At 38.8% G+C, this 25,099-nt stretch overlaps 1 protein-coding gene across 9 annotated transcripts in view; it reads right to left on the reverse strand.

Annotated features, from left to right (window-relative positions):
• The window catches only part of MCF2L (MCF.2 cell line derived transforming sequence like), a 162,921-nt gene that overhangs the window by 26,867 nt on the left and 110,955 nt on the right, over positions 1-25,099 (reverse strand). For all 9 annotated transcript variants that reach the window (XM_027675055.1, XM_027675061.1, XM_027675057.1 and 6 more), the window contains 5 exons: positions 12,149-12,239; positions 3,346-3,465; positions 2,428-2,544; positions 1,770-1,919; positions 976-1,100 (listed from right to left, as the gene is read on the reverse strand). In XM_027675055.1, coding sequence (XP_027530856.1) covers positions 976-1,100; positions 1,770-1,919; positions 2,428-2,544; positions 3,346-3,465; positions 12,149-12,239 — 603 coding nt within the window. The remainder of the gene's footprint in view (positions 1-975; positions 1,101-1,769; positions 1,920-2,427; positions 2,545-3,345; positions 3,466-12,148; positions 12,240-25,099) is intronic.

The following is a 25,099-nucleotide window of genomic DNA, read 5'->3' on the forward strand; positions in this document are numbered from 1 at the left end:
AGAATTTTAATGAGCTTTTGTCTTCAGTAGCACAGAAACAAACTCTGAATTTAAAAGTTAAAACTGATTAGAAAAAAGGCAGGGACACACGCAGAGTTTGTCCCAGCTTCCGTCAGATATTGTATTGAATAGGAATGTTACGGATAAATTAGCAATCCCCGCCCCCATTGTCCTTGGATAGCTGATAGCAACAGTGACCAAAAAAACTGAATTCTGCCAAACTTTGTGGATTGTAATGGACAGTTATTTGGAAAGAAAAGTCAGCCTGAGTGTAACAGAAACACAGAATGACAGATTAAAAAAAAAATGCAGAATACTGCCTGGGGGAAATGAGCTATGCCTTCATAGCTTTCTGAAAATTCACATCTGTCCTATGGCAATATAATGTCTAAAAACCTGGCAGTAATTTAAGGTGTGTGTCGGGGGGGGGGGGGTGACAGGCAGGAAGCAAAGGAAAACAACATCTATTACTAACCAAAGGAAGCATATAGGAAACTGGTGCATAGATTCCTCAAAAGTGGTGTACTCCCTAGTAGCCCTTTAAAGGCTACTAACAACGTTGATAAATATCAGGTTCAAAGGAAAAAAACCCCAAACCCTCCCACTTCAAAAGGGCCTTCCCTACAGCAGCAAAATTTCCATAAGGCTCTAAACAAAGCATTGATTTCTTTAAAATAAGGCAAAGCTGTTCAACTATGTAGTCCAAATATGACAAAAGAGAAAAAAAACAGTGTTGTTTTGTTGGTACCAGAACTCCAACCCCACTTCCTTATAGCCAGGTGACCCAGTAGTGGACATTAGGGGGTTACTTTGCTCAGGACAGACAAAAGAGGAGTTGTTTCTGAAACATTTTATAATGTTCACATTGCAATATTTGCTTATTTGCAAAGCATGCGTATGGAACTAAGCAAAAGAGCTGGGGAGGGGTCAAAAAATCCCAGAAAAGCAGCATGTTCAGTATTTCACACCTCTCACCTTTCTACCGTTGTTTGATTGTCTAGCTGATCTTGATTCAGTTTGTATTCAGGATTCTCAGTAACTGGTTTTGTAATACTTCTGAGGATATCATCTCCCTGTTCTACTGCTACCCTGATGTCCTCCTACAAAACAAAACAAACCCCCCCAAGCTGTAGTTGTGTGGTGGTGTTTTTTTAAGCAGACTTCATAACGCACCAAACTGGAAGAAGGATTTTAACAGCAATAGAGCAAACACAGTTTGATTAAAAACAGTGTTTGACAATAGACAGTAAATGATAAATGTCAGCTTTTTCTATGGTTACCGTCTTAAGATCCCAGTGTAACTGAGTTGAATTTTCATGGTAGACAGCCTTCTAGTGTCGCCTTAGGCTACAAATATCTAAAAAATTTTAGATGTACAGTTTTGAAACCACGAAATAGTTTTCATTTAAGCCTATTTGAAAGAACATTTGTTCATGCTTCAAAAGGCCATATATTTTCATGTGCATGCAAATACAATCAAATTTCCCGTTGCAAACAAAAGTACAAATTAAACACACCATACTTACAAAGAAATTACTGTTTCACATACAAATCATTATGCATTTGTACATACATAAACTTAGCCTCAAGAAATGTCATTTTTGAATGCAAAAAGGATTTTTAACATCAAATCAAGTAAGTTCAACAAGATTTCAGTGGTTGACATTGTTACTTTCTATTAACATGCCCCATATTTTCTATTTATATTGCTAGCTATAACTTAAAATGCAGTTTAACTATAAGACAGCATCTTTACAAAAATTACATACCTTCATTTTGTCCTTTTTTTCTGTGTGTGTTGCAAGAAGGGAGCTGGTGGATTGCACATCATTTGGTAGTTCTGTTTCAGCCAGCTCAGTCCCAAAGGACTGAAGAATCTGAGCTGTTTGCTTAACCTTTTGGGCGAAACCTTCTATAGCCTTTTGGAATAAAAAGCATTAAAGATGTTTTGAGCTCATCATACACATATGCACAAACAAACACATACACACAAAATATAACTCTCAAAACAAACCCAAACAGATGAATTACAAGACTGAAAAATGGTCAAAGTATAATTTTGCAAGCAACAGATACCGTCACCATTAATTCCTTAATTGTATATTTTTCTTAGGCTTGTAACAGGTGTATCTTCTTCATATTTTTATAATCTGGAGTTATTTGACAACTTGAGCTTTTTCCTTCTTGTAGCAAAACCAATAAACCTCAACACAATAATACACTGTAGTTCCTTTGCTCCAAGTGTTCAGAAAACCACTCCCAAGTTATTACTCATATTATTTCTCTAAGATGACTAAGTACCATTGGGAACATCTTCTCACTCTGAGCAAGTCAACTTGCATCACTTGGAATCTGTTTTATAAATGACAGGGTATAAAACAGAAGGGTTCATTAAACTGAAAAGTTAAAACAAAACCTAAGACTTACAGTGCGACGGGACAGCCATCTGTTATGGCAGTAATCCAGGGTGCCACCAAGATCTTCTGTTAATTGTGTCTTATCAATGTAACCCTGCAGTTCTGATACTGAGCCCAGCATTATGATCTGCAGCAGGAGAGAAAAAAGTGAACGTGATCAGTGGTGACAAGTCCCTTGTTAAGGATTCTAAGTTCCATCCTTTAGCCACTGAATATAGAAGTAAGTGATAAAACTATTTCCTTTGGGTATAGAAAAACAAACTTAACAGTTGTTTCAGTTGAAGTTGATGTAAATGTAAGTAACTGAATAGAAACAAGAGCACCATGCATATTAGAAAAAAGGCTTATGCTTTATACAACATAAATTACACTGCCAGGTTTTCTAATCTTGATAAACCATACTTGGCTATTTTCTAAGAGCAACATTCATTTCTCCCTATTTTTCCTTGTTATCCTGGGTCTCCATGAGAGAACAGTAGTGTCTACATGGATTTATCATGTAAGGACTGATTCCTACACTAAGTGAAAGACAGAGGAAAAGTACTTAAAGACTATCTTTCAGCCTTGAAATTTACATCTGATGAGCAGATAACTTTTGTATCATTAGCTCATAGTTTCAAAGTTTATTTTAAAATATAAATGCTGTACCTTTGCAAACAAAAGTACAATCAGTGGGTTTACTGGCAATAAAACAACAAGCATCCATTGTATGTTTGCTCAAATGACAGAAACCATAGCATTTGTCCATGGGAAATGCGTCTGCCTCAAAATTCACATATTCTTTCAAGAGTAAACCATCATGAATTAGCTAAAATTGCTAGAACTGCCTTTAAACGTGGCTTTTTGGTGGGTATTTTTGGTCCTTACTGGCTACATTTAGTACTTTTACAAATTCCTGGTAGTAAAGTGAAAACAGAGGATTACTTACAGGTACTTTCATTTTAAACTCATCTTTGCCAAATTTGAAAGCAATATCCGAGAGAGCTCGATGAAAAAATCCTGTTGGGCGCAGAACAAGGACCAGTTGCAGGTTTCCTGGGAAAGAAGCCTGCAAAGTAAGTTTAGTCTGTTATTTTCTGTGTCTCAGCTCCAGAAAATATTTTTGAGCAAGGAGAAGCCCCCGATAAACCACGAACCAACTGTATCAAAGGCCTCCCATACTGGGGTGACCAATCATATAGTTACATTACTAGTACAAAGAGCTTCATTCAAAAGACATTACTTGTCTTCGGGAACAGGGACCTATTCTCTAGGAATCATTTTTTTTTCAGGGCTGGCTTGTACTGCTCTTCAGCTAAGATCACAACCTACCCAAGGAGGCTAATGAACGAACAGCAGTGGCTTAGTATTTTTTTAACAGCAGTACTTTCATGGGTACTTTATCTTCTCTTTAATAGAAGGTGCCAAGAGAAACCTCCGTTATTGTCTGAACACCTAACAACATATTTCTAATTTGTGCATATGCTACCTTGCCAGTTGCCTACACAACTTATTGCCACAGAGAGGGAATTTCTCAGGCAGTAGCTTAGAAGTAAGCTTTAATTTTGCAGACAAAAATAAAAATCAAGCATAACAGCTGTGTTTTTTCATCATCTTCCCACTAGTAGTCAGATGGATCTTCCCTAGTTCTACAAGTGATAGAAGGAAAACACAAGAGAAGCAAAAAAATAGCATTAATTTACTAAAAATCAACCTCTGCTATGGCAGAGGCTTGCATATTTGGCGTTTAGCCATTCTTGAAAACATGCAAGTGTTCTCCTCTATTCAGTATTTCTACTGTAGGGAGGCACTGAGACTCACTAAAGAAATTATCATTATAATGATTACGTATGCAATTTTCTTCATTATACTGTTAGAAATTATTTCACATTTCTAGCAAACTGAGTCACTGAAGGAAAAAAAAAATAAAAAAGCTAACAAAAAAGCCCCAATGACTGAAGGAGCTGTTATGCTATGCTGTTTCCATGCCTAGTGGAACTGTTAGTATCTGGAAGGTTGATCAGTGGCTTAAAACTAATTTTGAAATTTCCAAGGGTTCCAGGTACTTATTATTGCAAATGATAAACTTTTAAAGGGAAAAGTAGTTCAAAACTTTTCTGGAAAACTTCACAGATTCATTGTGGTTCCCCAGATATTCAGTATACAACAAAGGTTTCAATTCGATTAGGGAACCTTAAAGGCTTGCGCTTCTCAATCTGTCTCCATTTCAGTGAAGTCCAAATTTTCTAGAAAGCATAGCAGCTCACTCCCAAAGAAGTCTGAAGGTTGGGAACAGAATCCAGGTAATTCTGAGTGTCCTCAGTAGCTCCTCATGCTTGAACTGTAAAGCTCATTAAAAAAGTACCCTGTTCACAAAAACTAGTTACTAACTAGTGAAATTAGTAGGCTAACTAACCCACAGTTATCAGAAGAAAAACTTTTTATAGAAAATTACTCACTGTATTCAGAAGAAAAAGAAAAGATGATCCCTTTTTACCATTTTTTCTGAATTATCACACAAGGGACAACTGCAAATTTATTTAAGAAAATTATTTCACTCATACTAAGAGATATTACAAGAAGAGAAAAAAGATTTTTTAATTAAATCTCCTCAGTAATCTTTTTAGAATGATAGATGTATAGTTTATTTATTTCACACATTTAAGAGACATGTTAATTTATTTTGGGCCTGTAACAGCAGTGTTCAGGGTCTGAGTGAGCTGTTACTTGTCACCTCTAACTTCCAAAATGTAAAGTTTATTCAATGGCAATGCCAAAATCTCAGAAGAAAAAGCTCCAATAAGAAATATCTTTTAGATAACACATTTTGAAAAAAAATAAGGTTCCGTCTTGTGAGATATCCACCCCACTACACGACTTCCTGACATACTGTCTATGGCAGCAAATATTTGCAACCCCTTCCTTTAGCCTCACTCAGAGTGCTGGGAAATGCCCAGCCTGCTAGCCTCAAGTTGGGAAGATACATTAGAAACACGTAACAGCATACAATTATGAAACATAAAGACTCCAAGCAGTAAAAGGAAATTTAAGGTACATGTATGAGTAATAAATTTCTTCATTCTAATTTTAAATTCTCACTTTTACACATTGTGACTGTAGCCTAGATTTTTACTTGAGAATTTCAGAGGAAATATGCTGAATGGGACCTGGGGCTGCTGGTGGACAACAAGCTGAGGAGGAGTCAGCAGTGTGCCACTGTGGCAGGCACGGCAAATTGGATCCCAGGCTGCATCCGCAGGGCTGTGACTGGCAGAGACAGAGACGTGATCATCACACTCTACTCAGCACTTGTCCAGCCACATCTGGAGTGTCCAGTTGTGGTACCCACAATTCAAGAAAAACACAGAGACTGAAGAGGGTCCAAAGGAGGACTGTGAAGATGATCCAAGGGCTGGAGAACCTGCCCAGCAAGAACTGACTGAAGGAGTCAGGTCTCTGCTCTCTGGAGAAGAGTCAGGGGTCACCTCATCACAGTATTCCAGCTGCCACTTAAAGGGTAGCTACAAAGAGGACAGAGGCTCCCTCTTCACCAGAAGCCATGTGGAAAGGACAAGAGCCAATGGATACAAGTTGTACTGGGAAAGGCTTCATCTCCATATAAGAAATACATATTCTCTTTTACAGTGAAAACAATCATTCACTGGAACAAACTCCCCAGGGACGTAGTAGAATCCCTATCATTTGAGGTTTTCAAGATGCAAATGCACAGGGTTGCATCTAGATAATCTCATCAAGGCTCCCTTTCCCCATGAAAGGTTGGGCCATATGGTTTTTCAAGGTCCCTCCCAACCCAAGCTGTTATTCTGCGATTCTATAATATTTAGGCTATTACTGAAGCAAACAGTAGTACCCAAAAGCAATGTAATGGTAATTTTTTCTGAACTTTGTATTAGCTCTTATGAAATAGAGTTTAATTGCATGACAAAGTTAAGTAGGGTGTTCAATTCAAAGAAAGTAGACAGAGAATACACATTACAATTATTGTCCATCTCTGTGTGTCTACCCAAAATGATGATGATGAAGTCAATACAGTCTTGTATCACTTGAATTCCCATTCGAGGCTTGTCAAAATTTCCCTCTCTCTCTGAAGAAGCTCAAATTCTAGATTACTCCAACGCTGTCTACAATAGCATCTTGTCTCCACTAGTCTGCCTCCTATTTAGTTTGGTTTGGTTTTTTCTTCCTTCAAACCCTCAGGTCTTAAAAAATTATACCTCCTCTGCTTTTTGTTGCTAGGAGTTAAATCTGCAACTTGATCTTTGTGAAACAAACAAAAAAAAGGGAGGATTATTACGGCAAATAATGTTGAACCTGTGCCAGCAATTACAGTTTATCAAAGATTCACAGAATCACAGAATATGCAGAGTTGGAAGGGACCCACAAGGATCATCAAGTCCAACTCTTAGGCCTGCACAGGACCATCCCCAGGAGTCACACCATGTGCCTGAGAGCATAATTCAAACACTTCTTGAACTCTGTCAGGCTTGGTGCTGTGACCAATTCCCTGGGGAGTCTGTTCCAGTGCCCAACCACCCTCTGGGTGTATCTGCACTGTCCAAATACTACTATTTTTACTAACTTTTTTTTTTTAAAGCCCTGGTGACTTGAAGAGACAATACTATGATGTAAGAGATACTCCGTAAATGCCTGTGAACTTCATTGACCAGTCAATGTCACCCTGAACACGAGAACAAAACAAAAAAACTGCTGTTCCAGTCCAGCAGCATATTTGTTTGAAGCCATTGTATGCTAAGCAGACAGACCAAACAATGACTCCTCAATAATGCTGTGCCAAATGTTAAGCACCAAAAAATGGTCATGTATGTTTAGTAGTGACATCAAATAAAGTGCCTTCAAGGACTGTTTCACTGAGGTCAATGAACTTCACTGTGACTTGAAGAAAGGCTTGTGTGCTTGAAAACTGGTTGGTTTCTTTTCCCCTCAAAGTGTCTTTCTTTACTAGATTAACATCCACAGCTTCTCTGGGCAACCTGTTCCAATACCTCACTAATGTCACAGTAAAGAATGTCTTCCTTAACTTGTAACTTAAGTCTCTACTCATTCAGTTTAAAACCACTCCCTCTTGTTCTATCACTATATGCCTGTGTAAAAAAAATCACTCCCCCTCTTTTTCATAAGCCCCCTTTAAGTACCAAAAGGCTGCAATGAGGTCTTCCCGGAGCCTTCTCTTCTCCAGCTTGAACAACCCCAGTTCTCTCAGCCTGTTCTAATACAAGAGGTGCTCCAGACCTCTGATCATTTTCGTGGCCCCCTCTGGACCACAAGGTAGTTGCATATAATCCTAACTATCACATTTCTTCACAGAATATTAATGACAGAGGCTGTTTGTACCCCCACCCGTGGTGTTTGTACTCCCACCACTGATCCTGAAGTTAACCCAATTTTCAGAAATATCAGAACCATGTGAGCCACCAAAGAGCTAACGCTTGATTCAGTTTTAGCAGTTCTCAAAATACTTGGAACAACACTAATTTTCATTTTATGACCAGCTTCAGTATACCCACATTACAAAACTCTGTGATGGTGTTTTTCCTTCTGCACTCGCTAGCATGCCATAAGCCACAGCGCACTTCTTTCCAAAACACTTTTGTATATAAAGGAGCTAATAAATACTCTTTATTCCTAGCTAGAATGAAGTCTCTTACACAGACTTCTTGTCAGGAAAGAACCTTGAATTAAATCAACTCATAAAAGCAGCAGTTTGAAATCTAGTTTTAAAAGCATTGAACTGTTTTGCATTAGATCCGTGTTTAATGCTTGTGACGTTATGATACTGTTTTCAGAGCTTAAGTGACTCACTTTTCTCTTTTTACATGTTAGGAAAAAAATGTAATAAAAAGGAAAAATGGCTAACCATACAAGGATAACTGCAAAAGTACCTGCACCTGTAATAGGCTCAAAACATCCAAAGCAGTAAGACAAAACCATACTAATCTAAAGATAAATTTTTCATTTATTATTTACTGGACTCATTCATAACAATAGCCACAAAATTAATACAAATACTGTTCTAGCTTCATCACACTGCCAAGTTCTTGTTTTGAATCCAAGCAAAATGAGAAACATGACCAGAGGCTGAAGGAGTTTCCCACCCTGGATGTCAAACCAATGATAAGACTCCAGATGGCACAAAAATGGGACTGCCTCACTCCTGCAAAGTTTAAGCTGGCATTACAAAATCACAGAATCCATTAGGTTGGAAAGGACCTCTAAAATCAAGTCCAACCTAAACACTCTAGTCTCTCCACTGGCTTTTGGTCTCTTCCTACCAGCTACAGTCTTGGCCCCAATCTTCAAAGCAACTATTGGGTTAAGCCTCTGCTACAGTGATTGCATTTTGATTCACAAAAAGTTGAGAAAAGCAGTGCTCTGGACAATGCAGTCCAAAACATAAGTTATGAAATCTGCATGCAATGCACCCTTAGTTAAAGGTGGCAAATCACAAAGCAAATGTTCTTCTCAGGAGGTTGGATAAAACCCATCTCTTGTCACATTTAGAAATGGCTGCAAAGTTTTGTAACTGGATAAAAATTCCTCACTACCACCCAAGTGACCTCCATACCAACTGCTTCCTTAAGAGCAGTTGCCCAGACATATGTTATTCCTTAAGCATCAAGTTTAAGGAAGTTTATTTTCTCTGGACCTTCAATATGAGGCTGATGGATGGCTATGGTAAAACTTTTAATGATGCTCAGTGCAGTATTTTGTTTGTCTAAAAGTGTGAGTTCACACTTCAACCTTTCCCTCAAAATAGAGGAAGATGAGAGACAGGACAAGAGACAATGTAAGGATTAGGCTTAATTTTTTTAAGAAAATACACTGCAACTATGAAGAGAGCAGTGTGAAACCCTAGAACACAATGATTAGTACAGAACCTTGCTCCTACAACTGCAGATTGAATAAATAATATCAGGACTTCACGTGAAACAACATGAAACTTGGCTTTTGGAATCTCTACCAGAACTCCACCTCTCAGCCTGACCACCCTAGTAGGCCAGATTCTTCCTAGGCTAATAAGTTCACTTCAGCTAAATCAAGGGGAAAATAAAAAAATAAAATGTTGTTTGCAGTGTCTCTTAAGCCACAGTTTGCTGTCTTGCACTGGTTATGGACAACCTCCTGGGCCACCTACCCATTGCAACTTGATCAAATAGAGTATATCAAAAGCAAAGCCTCCATGCCTGGGCATGTTCTTGCCACAATCTCTGTCACATCCCAGGAAAAGAGGGGCCATCTTTCAGCCCAGTGCCTCTGGCTGTGCTTTCAGTCCCACTGTCACTGTATGTGCTTGAGCAGCAGTCATCCTGGGCCAAGCAGTGCAGTCACTGACCTTCCACTATGTTTGCAAAAATAGGTTTAGCTCGGCTTCACAGTCTTGACTACAGCAACCTTTAAGTATCTTGATGAAATACAGATTCAGTTCATCACTGCTCAGTGCTTACAAATGTACTTCCTACAGTTGTCAGAGTACTAGTGATTGGCAGATGCTCCATCCACAGCACTCTATGCTGGCATTTCTGATTTCACAAATCAAGAGGGTCAACTCCCTTGGGATGATAAGAGAAAAATCAGGAAAGATGGCAGAAAGGATGCTGCAGAAACTACATCAAATAACACAACAGCCAAAACTCTCTTCTCAAATAATATGAGACATTTATCCTAACACACAACAATAAGCTTTAGCAATCAAAAAAAAAAAAAGAAGAGGCACTTTTTACAAGAGCAGGGAGGGATACGACAAGGGGGAATGGCTTCAAACTGAAAGGAGGTAGGTTTAGATTGGATATTAGGGAAAAAAAAATATTTTTCCATCAATAGGACTCATAACTTTGGCGCAAAATACGTCTTGTATATATTTGGCTGTGGTTTTGGGTTTTTTTTAAGGAACACACAGCTGAAGTGTATTAAATTTTATTTATTGCAAATCGTATAGTAAAGAAATGATGGACAAAACCAATTTTCACTATATCTTCTTTTGAAATGGGAAGATAAAATTTTCCAGTGTTCAGGGTTGATGTGACTATTGCTGAAGCCCAACAGGAGGACTGCTACATATACCAATGGATGCAATTCAAAGCCAAAACTGTTGCTGCTCAAAAAGAGAAGCAGATATAAAAAAATATCATGCCTCTAAGAGACTAGACCTCAGCTAGGAAGCATGATTTCTTTTTTAAATAAACCTCACAGAAGAATGAGGAAAGATGGAAAAAGCAAAATAATTCATCAGCAGCAGTACTGAAACCTGCGGTGCTCCCTGCACTTAACACCCTTCTCTGGGCAAATCCCTTAGGCACCAACACCATCACCCCTTACAATGGAGAATAGTTACTCAGGTTCTGCAAATAGTGCCTCTAAGCAAAATAACACACTGGAGGAATGTTTTCATAAATGTTGTCATTACGGCTATAAGCAATGTGTCTGTAGTTCTCCTTGACCCTTACAACCCCAATTATGCAAATAAAAAGACCATCATCTGTGCAACGCTTATCTGTCCTTGAAGAGAAACTACAGCACTGAATTTTGAAAAAGATTCAAAACCTCCTGAGATATAGTCCTTTATGCTGCTCTCAGTTTCCACTACTGGAATCTACTCATTGCTGCATCTCAAAATTTCAACATAAGCTGCAAAAGCAAATTTTGCTAATACTTAGTGCATTTGCAATATTGTAACATTCCTAACATACTTATTGTGTAAAAATCTGTACATTTGATATAATTTGTGTATTATGATATAATATTTGGGGGTATTATATCGTTATTTAGTCATTCACAATATGTCATATAGTGGCAGTAATGTACTACCTTAAAGAAATACCTTTTAACTTATAATACAGAAAAAAGTTCTTTGGCCATAATGAGGCTACACAAAGACTTACTGTTTTGATTTGACTTTTATCTTACAGAGCCAACATTTTTCAGCAATTAAATATCAAAGAAAAGATGCTTACAGCTCTGTTTTTCAGCCTTTACTGGAAAGATTATTGATACTAGCAATTCAAGCAAGAATAACAAGAAAAAAACCCAACCAGCCAACCAAATAAATAAAAACTAAAAAAGTAAACCAAAAGTAGGATAAGCACATGATAAATATGAATCTGTCCTTTCCTAGTTCTGTTAAAAAAAAAGTGCCTCTAATAAGCTTATATTTCAGATTTTTAAAGCATTAATTAAAAGGGAGACTGCAAGTTAACAGCATGTGCTGTTGACTGATCACAGAGGGCACATGAGATTTTCGTGCTTACAATTAACCCTTGTTTTAAAACAAACATTACAAGATCGGGTTTTACATATGAATTCCTTTCACAAGTGGTAAACTTAACCAGGACCCTCATCTCTTCCTAAAAGGGAAGCTCACTTGAACAGTGAGAAGTGGACCCAAAGCTCTATGGGACAGATGGGATGTCCATGCAAATATAAGTTCCCATCTGGGAAAGCTGCACACTGCACACATTCAAATGCACACACACATGCTCTCCAAGTGCATACTTAGGAAGATGTACTGAGTTGCAGAGTGCATTAAAAGCACATTATAGACGCATGATGCTCGGTCCAGTCAGCCAGGATACAAAAGAACTACTGGTTACTTTTTATATCATTTATTAGCTGACATTTTGTTGAATAAAAAAAAATACTTGCTGGTTTTCCACTTGTAAGACGAAGGTTCAACACAGAAAAATCTTTCTAAGGAGTTAATTTTAAACAGTACTCACTGCTATCCGCAGTATGGAAGCTTTCACGGAGGTCCATTTGTCCTGTCTGCGATCTATGACAAGAATAAATCCAATTCCAGCATCTCGTAAACTAAGTTTGAAGGAAGAAAGGAGAAAAAGGGAAAGTTTAGTTGAAAATACAAATGTAACTCCCGGTTCTCTCACTCAGAAAAGCAGTTAAAAATTGCTTTAAAAAAAAGTAGCTTGACCTTTTTGTGCAGAATCTTCATTAAATAAAGATATGCTATACACCATTGCAAAGATGCTGCAGTTCCATATGAGCTTCACAGAGTTTCAAAATGTATTCAAATAATGAATTCTTTCTTGTGGAAGACAGTTTTTACATTTCTTGTACAGGGATTATTTCAGAGGAAAATAAACCCCTTCGATTCTCCACTGTTTTGGTGCTGATATAATCCCTTCCTCGTGCTGTTTTCAGTATAATTTCAGGATCAAAATAAAGTTGTTTTTCTTTCGCATCTGCTTTTAACCTTCTGTTTGAATTGTCTTCCTCCTCACTGATATTTAAAACTCCTTATAAACACAGATCCTTCTATCATTCCATGATATTGCTCCATGCATCTGAAATTCTCATATGCTTCCAGGTTGCAAACTTCTTCCTAGGTGCATTTTTACATTCACTGAAACAAGAAAACCTTACGGCATTTAAAAACCCCAAGTCACAGACGAGAACAGTGAGATCAGATGCGCTTCTCTGGAATGGAAACATCTGTGGGAGAGATTCTGCTCAAATCCTTGTGTACGGGTGACCTTTCTTTTTTGCCTGTGCTCAGCTGCATGTGCTACCGAGTCCTGATCAAGGGATATGCTCCTGTTTTGTAATTCTCCATCTAAGCCAATTGTGCAATGGCAGCAGCAGCCCTTGCCAGCCAATCGCAATCAAAATGGAAACAGCAGGCAAGTACAAGGCAGACAGGCTCAGATTTATTGTTTTCTCATGTATTTGGTAATTTTTTAATGTATGTGCTATAATTTTAGTCCTGATAATAATTTATTACAAGGCCTGCTGTCTGCATGGAGTGACTTTTAGAAACATTGTGCATCTATTTGTTATGGTAATATGTTAAAAGGCAATATAAAAATCAGCACAACAGAATGTTAGGATTCCTTATTCAAGATTGCTGAATCATGGAAACACCAGCTTTGCTTTATAAGATTATGTCAGGAGCATAATGATAAGAGGATGTTTAAGAGGATGAAGAACACGGGTACCCAGATGTGTCATCCTAAGCTATTCCTCAAAATTACAAATTTAAACATGACTCACAGTCTATTTCCCCTCTTTTACAAAATGCAGTATCTCTCGAATTTACAAACAAAATATTTAGGGGAAACATGAATAGTCATTAAAAATACAAAAGAACACTTGCTTTCTTTCAGAAGAGGCTAATCAGTCCTTTTAACATTGCAGAATATTAGAAACAACCCTCACTGCCCACATTCAGCACACATTACTTAACTCTTGCCTCTGGGTTAGTACAACACTGATAAACAACATCTGAGCACTTGTCTTTTAAGCCTGAACAACACTTGCAGACAAACAGGGCTTTATATTAGCAATATGCTTCCCACTACAGTAAATTTCCATGATTTACTAAAGCTTCCCCTCTTATTTATCTACATTTAAAGAGCAAAAGGAGGAGAGAGATCCAAATTGATTTTAGCACCCTCCTGTTCCCATTTAAAGTTCCCACCATTTTAACCTTTAGTGACTGAGCAAAATAAAATTAAAATAGCAATCATTTTCCACAATAATCACGTAGCAAAACAAACTCCCTGGGTATATAGCCTTAATGTGGATGAATGGAGTTAAAAAGATGCTACAGCTGTTCCCATAGGATTTCATGTGGATTTTGGAGTGTATTAAGACTCTTAAAGAGCTATTTTCTCTGCTAAGTAGAAGTTCTCAGGAGCCCTGAAACTTCTCCATACTTCCTCAGAGGAAGCATAATCTCAGAGTACTAAAGTGCAACATCTGTATCATATTTTAAGAAACTACTGACATTTCTGTGAAACATGAATAAAATTAAAGCCTCTGACAGAGCATCAATCAGATTTCTGTCCAGGAGCACAGGATCAGCTCAGCTGGGATCCCAAGGACAATCTAGATGGCAGCTCCACACAGTTAATCACCTGCCTCAACATCTGGCAATAAGTAGAACTTAATATCATTATCCTAGAAAAATAAAAAGATAAGGCTTACTTAAGTGGAAGAATTGACAAAGGAAAGCGCATCTCTAAGATAGCCCAAAAGATGTCTTTAGCCAACCTTCTTTTTCCACTGGATCAAATATGTTGTGTGGTTGCATGAATCAGAATGGGACTCCCTTCCAGGCTCAGACATAAAAGACAGGATTCCCCACTGCTGCCTAGACGAGACCCAGCAGCAAAGTCTTGAGCACCTGACTTCAAACTGTTAACACTCCGCTAATATAGACCACTAAAAAAAATTTAAATGCTCTGTTCCAAACTGATCAGGGTAGGAAAAATATTTGTCATCTTGACAACAGTGTCTTGTTGCAAAGGCCTGGCTATGGAAACTGGGATCCAGTTCCAGCAAGTTGTAGGCAGGAAGCAACAAACCAAACTAAGACATTGTGTACAACAAAGCTGAGAACATTATCAAGACAACAAAGTCACGTATTCAAGAAAAGTAAATATTCAAAACAGGTCTGTTTGCCAATGCACTCTTGCTCTACTGACCTCTCTTTGCTGCCACACACATACCTGCATATGGAGTTATGTGACAGTTTGGAAAACCCTCTTGTTCTTTTAGGGCATAGGATGAATGGTGCTTTGGTAACAAGCATATATTCAATTTTTGCTTTGGCTCCTGATTTAACTGTGAGTGCCAGCTGTCCCTCTTCCCCTAAGCCAAATTTATTACATTTTATCCCAATACTGATTCCTCTCTTCCTCCCCCCATGTGGCTGAGAGGAATGCATTCTGGTCTCTGCTCTGTGTTTCAGCAAGAGCAGAGAGATCTTGATCTTTTTTGGCATGCAACTGTAAGCCTATGTAGGAAGGACTCAGAATTGGTTCATCCACTCATCACCGGTCATACTACTGCACCACAAAAGAGCAAGCATACAAGACATGGTGGCAGATCACCTTAGGAATGGTATTACCCTCCCTGTCCACACAGCAGTTAGGTTTATGCTTGGGCATGCCACAAGGTTTGTGTGGACCAGCTCCTAAAAAAAAAAAAATTAATCTCAAAAGTAGAGTTGTATGTAGTGCAGAAAAAGACAAGCTGGAGCTCAAACAGGTTCAGCATATACAAGGAGACAGTCCAGTAGCAGAAGCATGCTCTGATGGGCACAGCCTGTCCTGCTCATCAAGCCTTGCTCCAGTTGCATTGTACGCATCAGCTTAGCCCACATCTTCTGATACCCCTGTATCACTCTCCAATAAACTTGTCATCACCAACCACATTTGTCTCTCCCATTCATCCCTTCAACCATTCTAATTCCTTGCTGCCTTGACCCAAGAACAGTTAAAAAAGTAATTTTATTTGTTTTTTAAAAACTGTCAGGTCAAATGATCAAATCAGTTCTCACCCCACTCCTTCCTGAATATTGCAGTCCCTTCATCCTCCAACCTGAGTTTCCTGTACCCTGTGTCCCACACAGTCTTTCAGTATCTTCCCTTGGGTGAACAATTTGGTCAGCTGTGGTCCTGCCTATGGAGTCAGGCAGTTTGCCTGCACTGCCTGCTTGTCAACAGTCAATACTTACATTCCACCCAACAGTTTTCCTGTTCTTGGCCCTGGTAGTCAGACCTGGCTTTGGAGCAGCTCATCCTGCAACCACAGAGAAGCCCCTGTTCAGCCGCAGGATGAAACAGGACATTTTTGACAACAGGCTTGGGTAGCTACGGAGCATCTGTGGCCTGGGATTTAAGCAGATTTTTCTCAAGGTACTTCCTTGACACAAAGGCCATCATTCTTCTAAGTGTCAAGTCTGAGTCCTTGACCAAAGGAAGGAGACACTTGAGCTTCTCAAACAAAGTTGTTTTAATGTTTGAAAAGCAGGGCAGATTTGTTACCTAGCATCTTAGGAACCACTCAGCTATTTTGGCTGAACATTACACCAAAAACTCAGGTGGGACCTCACAAATGGAAAGAAAATTTGCCAGAGTTGTAAATAACTGCAAACCAACCCTAACAGTGAGAAACAGCAGAAAACTTTAACAGAAGCACCTGTGTATTAAGGTTTCTTAACATTTCCCTTACAGCCTCTGTTGTCTTTAATGTATTAACTTGTATCCGGTGTACTTTCTGAAACATAATTTATATAAGCTTGTAATTAAAATTTAGTATTTCCTTCCTTTGTTTCCTTCCTAACACATGCAAAAAAAAAAGAACAAAACTGAAACACCAAAAAAAAACAACATAAAACTCCCCACCAAAACTGAAACATCATGGGGTAAGCACTGTTCTTCTGTTTATTCAGCAGAACAAAGAACAGAACGTTTTTAGACAGGCAGAGAAACCATTCTTGCTCTGCAGGAAATGTGTCCAGCAAACTCACAAAGGCCAGGTCAGAAAGGTATAAAGTGGGGGAAGGGGAGCAGGGCCCCAGAGGACAGGAGAAAATGCATCAGAGGGTAGACTTTCTGCTCAGTCCCCTCTGCCCTGGGAAGCCAATGTAAAACCATTTGGAGGAGATGATAGCGAGGCTGAAGTACCTGCCCAACAAGCACCAAGTTTTCCACTGTAGAGCAGAAACTGAATTTTCTACTTAGTGACTCCTCAGCTTTAGATTATGGGGACACCCCCCTCTTTGTCTTGTTTGCAAGACATATGAGCTCATACACCTGGGGGAAAGGGTGGGAAAGCTTATAGTACATAGGACTGTGGAACGAAACTTCCCTCTGGGGTATGTGGAAGCAATTACATAAATACCATGTTAAAGTTCCTTGCATTTCTCCAAGGTATGGGTGGTGACAACTACTACACAAATAAGTGTGCTTGTACACTGCTGTATGAAAACTGTTTGCATACATCGATCTCTATAAAATGGAACAAAGCAAATGTTCAGGTTCATGCCAGACGCTTGAAAATATCAAACCTTTGCACGTTTGACATTCTGTACAGCACTTTTGGTTACATAATTCCTGTTTTCTAAAACTGAATTTCAGTCTTAAAGCTTTATTATTAAGCAGTTGGCTCACATTACACGCAGGATTGTTCCCTACCTCAACTACCTCTGCCTGTACATACAAATGGACTAGAAATTCTTGCTCTTGACTGCTGAACAGCTATTTTCATAGTAGGACTTCAGTAACATTCCATGAAGAATTACTGCATTGAGCAGAGCACCAAGGCAATGTCTGCGGCAGAACCCTGGTACCACCCATTTTTAAAGCTTTCTCACCCACTGCAGCTTGTCACTGACCATCAGTGTGCATCAGTGACATGCATACACTGTTTTAAGAGATAGCTCACAAATCCTGATCTTTTTTGGCATGCAACTGTAAGCCTATGTAGGAAGGACTCAGAATTGGTTCATCCATTCATCACTGGTCATACTACTGCACCACAAAAGGGCAAGCATACAAGACGTGGTGGCAGATCACCTTAGGAATGGTATTACCCTCTCTGTCCACACAGCAGTTAGGTTTATGCTTGGGCATGCCACAAGGTTTGTGTGGACCAGCTCTTAAAAAAAAAAAAAAATTAATCTCAAAAGTAGAGTTGTATGTAGTGCAGAAAAAGACAAGCTGGAGCTCAAACAGGTTCAGCATATACAAGGAGACAGTCCAGTAGCCTGAGAACAGGGGTACCAAACACTCTGAACATCAAGCACTCCCATCATGCCCCCAGTGATAAAAATGCTTCCAGCAGATATCATTCTTTGAAGTCAGAAGTCATCTATATTTAGTCATCAGCAAACAAACTAGAGTAATCACAAACAGAATTCTCTGTTACTTTGCTTAGGAACAGGTCATTGGAAACCAGACACTTCACAAGTGAGGTTGTTGTTTCCCATGAGAAACTTTGTATCCTATATTTTCAGACACTTCAACTGACTGAACCTGAGCTGCTTCAAAGATCACTTTTCCATCTCTCCTGTTGCTGCTAGGAATGATTTCCTGGGGGTGAAGGGGAGACAAGAAGCTTCTTAATCATCAGGGTTTCCCACATGAAAAAAATTATACCACTAATGCTCTGGCAACGTATGAAAGCAGAAAAGAGTCACCTCTTTAGTGGTCTTTATAAGCTATAGAAGACAGTTAGATAATGTGGTGAGGAATGTGATATTAATGGTTTTAACAAATCAAGATAAAAATCTCCAGTATAGCAACTATGAAAGAAAAAAATTCAGCTAAGCCCTGTGGTGACATTTCACGTTACCAGTTTTATTCTGGTTTCCCATCAAGGAAAAGGGCAGGAACAATTCACCTGGCATAGCCTTGCCGCACATCTGCCCTCCTTCTGTCCCTTACACAGGATAACCAAGACTATTCTAATTGATAATTAGCTAAGTCTTAGAGGATGCAGTTTTTTCTAGGGAAGAAGAATTTAATGGACTATGAACTTGACAAAGAAAAAAAAAAGTAAAATTCAACTGTACCATTAAATAAAACCTAGACACTAAACAGTAATTAGACCTAGAGCAGTTTCTTTTTCTTACAATTCTTTGTTTTAGAACTGGCCAATTTATCCACTTCATTCCAAAACAAATCCACCAGCTGGGTATTTTAAAAGAGAAAAAAATATCATATTTGGCATGTTGCCCTAATTTTAAAAGGTATTCTACTTAATAATATTAAAATGTTTTTGTACTTAATTGGTCTTGAAGTATTTTGATCTTATGGTAGCTTCTTTCTCATGATCCAAAGTAAAACTAAAATTAAGAACTTAACATTTTAAACCACAGTCTCTAAGGAGAAGAAAGCAGACTCATGCTTTCTGGAGTAAATGATCAAAATAACATGATATATCACACTCCACTGATATCGCAGGCTTTTATAGCCCATAATACCAGCCTCAATGTAGAAGGTGCCTGATTAAATCAATTTAGAGATAGCAGGAACTGAAAAAGAACTATAAACCAGACATTTGAGCTTTAGGTTTTAACACAGTATCTAAGCTGAATACTGCTTTGTAACGCCGCTGCTATTACAGATCTTACTTATGTGTTTTCTAGAAACCTGCACTTAAATTAGTACTTGAAAGGATTTAACTGAAGAACAGCCTGGCAAATAAAGAAATGTTATAATGCTTTATAACACCAATGCTACAAATGATATTCCGAATTTGCAAGGTATCATATATGATATGTATGAAAATATATACAATCAAAGTGATTACACATCTAAGACAAACTACAAGTGTTCCAAAAGCTGGACAGTAATACCTTTCCACTAAATACGCTTGCTCTAAATTAGCAAACTTTAAAATTATATTTACTATTTTTATGACAGAAAATCTGAAGTTTTCATTGTTATTGAGATATCAGTGGCAAAAAAACCATCTGCAAAAAAATTAAATAGAATGAAAGCGTATTTCCAAAGATGGCTGTTATATAATTGCATATTGCTGTCATGGCATTTAACTGGTTAGACAGAAAATAGCAGTTTGGTGCCAAGTTCTGCCACAGATGCGTGACTAACTGAGGTCAAAGAACACTGAACAAATCTGAGTACAGAGCTGTTCCTAACAAGGGTAGCATTTATTTACATCCAGATGAAGCTCTTTGGCTACCTAGCAGACCTCCTGAGCCCCCAAAGCAAACTGACATGACATTTTGGCTCCCACTCAAACAGCAGACCTGTCATATTGTGATGACATTAATTTGTGATACAGTTCAGATTTCTACAAGAATTACTTTCAGTTGAGGTGCGTAACTGGTCTATCAGGTATCAGTTCTTATTCCAGCAACGTTTATGAGAAAAAACAGAAATTATGAGTGCACTCTATTTCTGCCACATGGCACTGCATATGGGGCAAAAATGCAAATGCAACAATTAAAAACGTCTGCATGATTTCAGATAGAATTCATATAATTTTGGCTTTAGTTTTTGTAACCTATATCTCTTCAGCTGAAAACACTGAATAAGCCAGCTAATGCAGGAAGCACAGGTGGAAGGACATGTCCATCACTTCTGATCTCATTGAAAAACTATCCAGAGCAGACCTAAGGAACAGGCTCACCTAAAGCTTCCTGAGGTGCTGAATTTAAGGCTGGTGCTTGGCGGTGTGGAAGTCGCTGCATTGCACCTATCTCTCCGTATCAAAATCTCTGGAGTCAGGAACAAAACTTGCCATTTACTCCTTACTGTGTTTAACTAGTGAGCACCTGTACTGTGTTTCAACACGAAAGAAGGCTATTGTTGTATAAGAATTCATTTTATTTGATTATTGGGCCCTCTCACAATCAGCTCAATGAACTTTAACTGTGGAAGGAAAAACCTACCCAGCTCAAACTAAGACTGACTATTGTTCATGAAGAAATATAGGAACAATTTAATATAACAGTCAGAAATGCTGTTACACAAGTGCAGCCTCTAGTGGTCTGTATAAAATCACTGAATGCCAAGTAAAATTATTACTTATCAAGCTCCTGGCAGTAACAGCTGCATTTCACCCAACACAGCTGATACTGAGACACTCCACAGCAGGAGCACAACCTGTAAGCAAGGAGGCAGCATTTCTCATTGATGCTTATGCTTCAAAACTGATTTTGAAAATAAAAACCGCTCCCCCTGCAAAAAAAAAACCCAACAACCCCAAAGAACTAAATCACTATGAATAAAACAACATGCATACTATTCTACAATCTAATTCATTCCACACTGAACTTCTATGAATATATGTATTTTTAAATGCACATTCAAAAACTCACAGCATTTAGACCCTCTTTGCTTTGGATTTGACAGTTACTGCCTTCACTTCAGAGAAACAGATGAAGTGGCACAGAAAATTAAGAAAAAATGAGTCTTTGTGTTGGAGCTGAACCAGTAAAAGTCTCATCATTAGACAAGGTTCAGATAAGAAGTCTGATGCATTTCCCTGCCTCCACTATGCATCTTTTTTTCTTATTTCTCCACATTCCATCTAATTCTCCCTAAATCTTACCCAGTGTACCACTGATAAAAACTTCCTCTTTCCTATCCTATAATGCTTATTTTTGGTCTCAGTTGTTATTACTTCATGCCCCAGGTATATCTGAAAACACTCAATACTATACTGCAATTTTCTCAGGCTTGGGGAACCATCAGATATACAAAACTGTATTTTAGAATCCCTCGGCAAGCAGGCAAAAGAGAATTTAGATCAATGTTGGGTTGTGAGGTGGCATAAATAAAAATGTGATAGGCAAGTGTTTTTAATTTGGTCATGAGGCAGAAGAAATGAGCAGAATCATACAGCCTGGCAGACCAACACCATGGAAATGCCCTTTGCAACTTTATAAGCATAGGCAAGATAATTACACATGATGATATGCCAGTGACAGGAGATCTTAAAAACCAGATAAATGGGAGAAAAAGTAATGAGAAAGTAACTTCAAAGAGCTTTGTCTAACAGGCTATTAATAATTCAAAACTTTGGAATTTTCATCCAAACTTCACGATAACTGTAGCCCAGAAAGCTGCAAGTGGTTCCGTGCATCCCTATGCCTGATCTGAAAATTCCTCAGTCACCAGAGGATTGTGACAAGAGCTCACTGCATCTGCCTCCCAATCAAGAACCCGCATGGAAGATGGGCTACTATTGGAGAGGTACTGTTGATGAGGCAAGTGCCAACTCACAGACAAACAAGAGAGCTGCTCTCCAGCCTTGGTCCCAAAGGCAACCAGAGGTCTTTATCCTGCATAGCAGTAGGTCCCCTGAAACTGTGAGATACGAATCCAAACGCGTTTACTTGAGGTACTTCTGTCTCAAGCACTGCTTGTGTTCCTCAGCCAAACAGACAGCACAGGTATTTATGCCAATTTATAGCACACACAGTCACTTTGCTCTTTTATCTCCCCGCTCAGTGGCAGAGATATGGGCATTGGTATCCTCCTTGATTGGTCCCTATAGTTCCTCTTTATCTCCTGTGCTACTTTAGGTCCTCAAATCAGTCTCTCTTTCACTTTCAAGCCAATTCCTCCTTAAAATAAACACAAATGACTGGAATACAGTAACACTGGCTACATTCCATCATATATGCTGACTTTCTTTCTGCTCCAAAAAGCTTATGCTGTTGAGGGGGGGGGGGGGAAGCTGAGGGAATGTAGCCAGTGTTAAAAATAAGAACTAAAGTGTCCAGGCATCATCATCTGCCTGGGCCTGGACATCTGCTTATACCACATGCACTAATTTCCTTTCCACGGTACTCATTATCTTTTTTATGGTAACTTCATAGAATGGCTTGGGTTGGAAGAGACCTTATAGATCATCTAGTTCTAGCTGTCCAGAACTTCACAAGCTTTATTCTACCAAGGAACTAAAATCAGAGTGACCTTAATGCATTTTTGCAGGCAAAAGAAATATAATTTAAAAAGTTGTTTCTAAGTGTGTGAAATTAAGTAAAATAAGGGATTTTAAGGAAGAGTTCTAATTTTCTAAATGGAAAACACAGTGTAATTTCTTCAGGTCACACAGAGCTTTTGGAAGGACTGATTGAAGAAAGACAACTTTGAGGACTCATTTAGACTTAACTACAGATGGCTGAAGTAGGTCATGTTATCCTGGAGGGGCAATTAAGGATAAATAGGTCAATAAAGACAAAAAGGCTCCATGTTGGTTTAAGCTTTAGTAAACTGAGCAACAGAAAGCCTATGCAATCCTCATTTTAGAACTATTAAGTCCAACTCCACAAAAGCCTTTTTACACCTATTCAGAACTATGATATTGGAATATATTTCCAGGACACTGCAACAACCATTAATGCCACTGCACAAAGTATTGGCACAACCTTACCGGGAATGCTGCATGTTTTGTTTTTGAACGGTGCCTTTACACTTAAATAGGGAGTTAAATTCTCTGAATTTAATCCTGGCCTAACGAAAACTGTGTGAGGGTCCAGCATTTTAGTAATTTCATAATTTTACAGTGCTTAATTTACTTTGCCTTATTACAGGCTAAATTTACCACTGGACGGTGTGTGTCATACATACTATTCAAATCGTCTAAACCCGGAAGGTATAAATGGGATTTAAAGACTATAGAGGCTTTGCCTGTACAGGGCTGAGCTTTAAAACAAATTTAAGGCATTCATAACGTGGACACCAAAAGCAGTGTAATTTGTTCCAAACCCAGTAACAATTCAAACTCTAAGTAACATTTTGGGCTTTAACCTAATCTTGCCAAAGTACGTATCTGACACAAAAGCTTTGGACTACCACCTAAATTTAAGATACAACGCTCTTACTTCAAACCTAAGACTTTACATTTCCTGTCTGCTTACAGCAACATATGGCATTTACAACTGTTTGGCAGCTGTGCTGAGAAAGGAAGGGTACACACACCATGACAGATTTTGCTGGAAATCCTGGGATATTCTCACTGACAAATTTGAGGAGCTGCCAAGGTAACAGCAGGGTACAGGTTCCATATCTTCAGCCTGGACTGTAATCCAACAAAGAGGAGAGCATGGAAATTAAGCACAGCTGACAGAAATAAACTCTGAAGCTGCAAAGTTGTTGCTCAGCATATCAGTATGAACTGTCAGGGCATTTGGTTTTTGGCACTTCTTACCCATTACATGGTGATGTTCATCCCTGGCACTCTATAAAACAGAAGTGGTTAACTCTTAGCTAGTGGTGGACTGCCCATTTAGTTTGCAGATAAATGAACAAACACATGAAGTTACCCCTCACACTGGCTCTTCATAAGGTCTGCTGGACCCTGACAGACTTACTAGCTCAAAACACAGCACTACCCCAACACTGCTGCCTCTGCTTTCAGAGCCCAGTGGTGGATCTGTGCTGAGGAGACTGGCCACACCCAAGCTGTGTGAGCCCTGTGCTCTCCAGTGCCCTTTGCACTGAGGTTTGTTAGCTCCAGCAACATCCATGCCATCGTGTGGCACATTCTCCTGGTGCATACCTAAATCTACCCTATCATGCTTTGCTGTGCCCACACTAGTGAAGTCTTCTCATATCTGAACCCACTGGAAGGCTTAGCATAGACATTTCCTTTTTGGTTTTCCAGTGTCATCCCAAACTATGGGGAGCTGTTACAGTAAACATGGAAGGGTCTACCAGAAGCATAGCAAACCCTAACAACTGAGCTTTCAAACTGTCAGACATCAACACTTTCAGGGGTCATCTCGTTCTGTTCCATGACTTGGACAGGATGGCTCCCTAGTTCCCCCACACCAGACAGCACCACAAACAACAGGATTTCTTAGAACGCCACACAGTGTTCAAGCATTTGTAAACCATTGGGAATCTCAAAGAAGGGGACGCTCTCCCAGGCAGGAAACTGTCAGGGACAGCTTTCAAAACAGGAAACTGCCGAGCACACCAAGATAACCTGAGTTATGCTCAAGATCATGCATTCGGACAGAAGGGCATTACAAAGAGAGGCTGTACAAGGCTCTGGCTGAATGCAAGTAAAAGAAGTCTGTGTATTGTATTTAATCAGCAGTGTGGGACTCAAACAGGCCATCAAAAACTGCTCTGAATTTTCTAATCTACACTATTTCTTACTTCTCTTGAAAGGAACTTCATGTTTAAGATTCAGTTTTACACTTTTAAAATATTAGCTTTCCAATCACTTGTGACCATAAGAATTTTAGCTTGCTTTCTTTGTTCAAAGATGAACCTATATGAGCAGCAAAGCAACAAAACTATACTCTTTTGTTCTCATAAACAGCATATTGTTTTCAATTTGCAGTAGAAACTGCTAATTAACCAGAAGCAAAACCATATGTTGAAAAATCCTGTCTGGTTTTGGTTTGGTTTTTTGTTTTGTTTTGTTTTTTTTTTCCC

The sequence above is a fragment of the Neopelma chrysocephalum genome, unplaced genomic scaffold (assembly GCF_003984885.1).
Source record: "Neopelma chrysocephalum unplaced genomic scaffold, ASM398488v2 Primary Assembly neopelma1_25, whole genome shotgun sequence".
Lineage (NCBI taxonomy): Eukaryota > Metazoa > Chordata > Aves > Passeriformes > Pipridae > Neopelma > Neopelma chrysocephalum.